This window comes from Triticum urartu, chromosome 2A (genome assembly GCF_056163025.1).
Source record: "Triticum urartu cultivar PI428250 chromosome 2A, HENAU_Tu73, whole genome shotgun sequence".
Taxonomy (NCBI): Eukaryota; Viridiplantae; Streptophyta; class Magnoliopsida; order Poales; family Poaceae; genus Triticum; species Triticum urartu.
The window spans coordinates 728,548,914-728,553,562 of NC_141874.1; the positions used below are offsets into that span (position 1 = coordinate 728,548,914).

Here is a 4,649-nt window from a genome sequence, read left to right on the forward strand (position 1 = left end):
CCCCCAACCCCCTCCCCAATTCCAAAAGCATTCTAATTCGTCTCCGCCTCCCCAAACCCCCTGCTGCGACGCGCACCTCAGGCGCACCCACTCCGGCGGCATGGTTGCCGTGTCGGCCATGCGCCACACCTCGTCGCCGTCGCCGTCGCCGTCGCCGACGCCGACGCCGCGCCTCTTCGCATCTCCGTCTCCCACCCACCGCCTCACCCACTCCGGCGGCGCCGTGTCGACCACGCGCCACGCCGCGTCGCCGTCGCCGTCGCCGTCGCGGACGCCGCGCCTCTTCGCCTCGTCCTCTCCGACCCACCGCCTCCTCCCGTCACCGTCCCTGACCCCGCGCCACCTCGGGTCGCCCTCGCGGACACCGCACCTCCTCGCGTCCCCTTCGCCGATTCCGCGCTTCGGACCTTCGCCGTCGCCGCTTCTGCCTCACCTGCTGCGCCTCCCCGCCCCCGTACTCGCGGTATGCTTTTTTCCCGCACCTCCTCTCGTCCCTTTGCATCCCGTACCATTCGTGAGATATGATGGCCCGTGGATCGCTAGGGATCACGGACCGGCGCCATCGCCTCCCACCGCCGCCTCCACGCACGTTGCGTTCCGCCACTGCAGGGCGCGGGGACCGACGACGTGCTGGAGGGAGATCCCGTACAGCCACTGATCCCCACCGTCAGGCCTGCGTGGTGGCGCTTGGTGTGCGCCCTCTCGACAGAGACCACCAAGCACCCCAGTTTACATGTGATTGTTTTGCTTGTGTTGTCTGCGTTGAAGAACAGCAACTTACAGTCCTTTGTTGAAGAGAAGGCAACCCGACTTAAGGTCCCTCCCAGGTTCGTGGCACGACTGCTGATTGGAGCTGCTGCTATCACATTCCTCTTTGATGTTGCCATGATGGGGAAGGACCTCAACGAGGTTTGCGCCTATCTTATGACGTATGCACAGGAGGTTAAGGAGGAGGAGTCAGCAAAGGCTCAGGTGACACATTTGCTTCAACTATGCACCTTTGTTTTCTTAGTGCATTTGTCCTCAACAGATATGAGATTCAGCATTTGTCTGTTTAATCTTGTGGTTGAATGTTTGATGTCTGCATACTTTCGCCAAAATGTAATCTGCTAGTTTTATTGCATAACAAGTATATTTTATTACCTTATTTTGCCATTCACTAACACATGGTTTCACAAATATTAAACTCTGTGTTCCTGCAATTGGAATAATCTATATTTCAAGCCATTTGCTTACATTTAACCACTGATTTGCATTTATTAGTCCTTTCAATGCAGTTAAATTTGATATGTATCGTGCTTGTGTATATATGATTCACATGCAACGCCAACGATTCGCTAAGCTGAAACTACTTTCTGAATTTCGAGTATGCTGGTACAGAAAATTGTCTGATTTACATGTACAACCTGAAACCTCAAATGCCATTTGTCCCCAGCAAAACAGTATTCACCCTATCCTATGAATTTGTATTTTATATGCCTTTTGAAGTGTTGTTTTTGGATCGGCTATATAGGTTTACTGTTTCTGGAAACTTAAAAAATATAGATGATTATATGTTCATGGACCGACATGTGGTTATTGTATGATGCTTGCAATTTCCAACTCGGTAGAGTGACACATGTGTCTTATGATGAGGATGTCTAAACATGTCTGACTTATAAACTGTCAGGCAGGACATCTGTTGAGTCTTAAGAGGTTTAATTAGAACTACTTGAAATTCCCTAGGGACTACATAATAAAAAGGATGAATGACAGAGATTTAGCTCCCTTTAGGAGCCCCTTCTATGTTTATTTCGTATGTTCAAATGTCGACCTTTGAAAGCATTCTTTCTATTTGACGCATTCTCTTAATTCCCCTGACAAACTAATTGGACGCCAATGTTCGTTGCAGCAAATGTAGATGATCCTGGTACAACATCCAAACTGTATCATAGAAGTGTTAGATGATACTTATTTTCCTCTCACTATGATAAACTTACCACAAAAACTTTTTTCCTGTGTCTTCCATGGTGACTCAAAGCTCACCCTCTGTTTGTGCTTGATGATTTGCTTATTTTCGCCATGGATTGTGTTGTTATTCTATTGTTTGGTTATAGTTTGTGTTTCATGTAATCTCATTTTCCCTTTTCAATCATTAGCAACACTGTCTTTTGTTTATTACCCCTTCATTTTTGTGATATCCATATGCTGCTGATTTTCGCTTTTGCATCTAAGCATTTAGTATGTATCTTAGGGAAGTTGTTAGTGTATTCATAAGTATACATCTGCTAATTGTTGCCATTGTATCCTTAGTCTACATTTGCTTTCTTTAAATCTGCATCTTCTGATTGCAGTTCAAGTTCATAGGTTCATGCATATCACCATGTTGTTTATTTTGTTCCCCCTTTGGTAACTTCGGTTTCTGTTGTATAATTGTTAAAATCTTGTTCATATAGTCATCCAATGCAGTGTAATTTTATTCATGTTTGTTTAACAGGTCAGAACGAAACATAGTATAAAAACAGTGGAATTGTATGTTGAGTAACACCAAGCCCTTTTTAATTTTTTACACCCTCCTTTTTGGTTTATTTGGCCTATTTCATCTTTTTGTTATGATGTAACTTATCTCTATTGCATAGCCCATGGGGCATATATATATATATTAGACATGACTTAGTTTTTGTTTTGTTTTGTTAGCCCCATTTTCATTGCTATTCATCATTGTTTTAGATTATGAGGTGCATGAAAAGGTACCTGACCAATGCATATAGCTGTTCCTGCTCATTTATTGGCCACACATGCATGCACTCCAGTTAATGTAGATTAAAGCACCGGCAAACAATATTTTCTGAGGAAAACGAGTGTACTAATTGGACAGTTTTGCAACCTACGGAATTTGTTCCACTACTCACCATCTAACTTATCTTTGTTTTGTATGTCTATGCAATAGTTTTCATTCTGAATGCTATTTTTGTCGCTGATGCTATATGTTCTGATCACAGTTTGAACTCTCCTTTGTTATTTTTGTCTCAAACAACCACCCAGATCCAGGATAGTCAAGCGGGCATTACCAATGTTGAGGAGTGACTACACAACTGATCGGAATAGGTTTGTGACTGATATTCATTAATTACCTATTCTTTCTGAGCTTTGTTTTGAGCGGATTTGCGAATGTTAATGATTTACATATGTAGTAGTTGTCTTTTTAGTGCAAACTCTGTAGTTATTGATCATAAATCTGAAATATCCGGATGGCTTCTGTTATTATTTTAGTTTCATGTATGATGCATGATTCACATATTAAATTTCCATCGGATGACAAATATATTTATGAATAACATCAACATTATTTTACTACCCTTCCTTGTAACTAGACAAGTTTAGGGACATCGATCTTATATGACTGACACGAACATTGTGTTAATTGACACAATAAATTCAGCTGTAATTTATTGCCCCTTGTTGTACATATTGAATCGGAGAACTGCAATTTGTTTCTGAAAGCATAATAGGATAATTGCTTACTGTCATAGCCTGAGAGTTTTTATCAATTTCATTCGCAGTTTCTCAATATCCTTCTTTCCTTGTCTTACTGATGTGCCTTTTGCAGGCAATTTCAAGGTTTGGAGGCTCTGAACCATGGATATATGACCCAGTTTTAGCAATTACAGTATGAATGGTCTTGTCATCACGGTTGTATGCATACGTAGAGTACATGAGATTAGATGTCCTTTCACAGCGATCGCTTTGAAAAACGTTAAGAGTCTGCGCAGTTTTGTAGTTATTGGCTATAACAGAAGGCAAATAGGACAGGTGTTTGAGAATTTAATAGTCACGGAATAGGGGGGAATGGATAAGGACAAGCTTAAACTGTAGAAGCATCTTTCTCTAATCAAGTGGCTTGAGATGCCCTGATGCTTTCTGTCTTTCTTTCACTTGTTTTGGTAGAGTTTACCTTTGCTCTTACTTGGCCTTTTGGTTAATCTGGGGCAGATGCTGCTACATTGGTCCCAACATGCAGTTGTGCTGTTTTTGTTTTTCTGTAGGGATAATTCTCTTTACTTCCTGCTTTTCCTTATTAGTCATAATGTCCTGTTTTCTTGAACTTCATGGTGTGCTTTGGTTTACAATTCTTTGAAGGAGTTCGATGGTACATGAACAAAGAACTGAAAGAAGTACTGTTATGATATGATAGAATGACTTCTTTTTAATTCAGCCACAACCAAATTACCTGACCATTTAGTATGCTTCGCGGTGTGTCTTTGGAATAATGGTTTGTTGGGTTCATGGTCTTGGGTTATTTGTCCTTTTATTTTTTGTGGTCAAACAAGAAATTTGTATTAGGTGTGCTTTTAGTGATCGACTAGGGTTCTACTAGCTTTCAACATTTGTCCTTGGAATGGACAAATGCAATCAACTCATGTTAGCGAACTCATGACCGATATCGCAGTGACTGCCTTGCCCCCGTTGAGAGTCAGCCGAGAGAAGAGACCGGCCTGATCCCGGATCTCCTCCGCCGGCGCGGCTGGCTAGAGCAGAGCTGAGAAAGGAGCACGGGAGAGCTTTGTGTATAGTAGTTTTAGGTTCAGGTCTTCCTGTATGGTTGTTGGCGCGATGCCGGTCTGGAGCTCGCCGCCTGCGCAACCAAGCTGCGCGTGGTTACCTACAGC

General features: G+C 42.9%; 1 protein-coding gene across 1 annotated transcript; it reads left to right on the plus strand.

The window, feature by feature from the left end:
• LOC147987274 (uncharacterized) lies at positions 1–3,908 on the plus strand. The gene is made up of 4 exons (XM_087545198.1): positions 1–463; positions 544–972; positions 3,025–3,087; positions 3,590–3,908. The coding sequence occupies exons 1-3, from the start codon at positions 101–103 to the stop codon at positions 3,064–3,066; spliced, it is 834 nt and encodes a 277-aa protein (XP_087401324.1). The 5' UTR covers positions 1–100; the 3' UTR covers positions 3,067–3,087; positions 3,590–3,908.
• Positions 3,909–4,649: the final 741 nt, after the last annotated feature.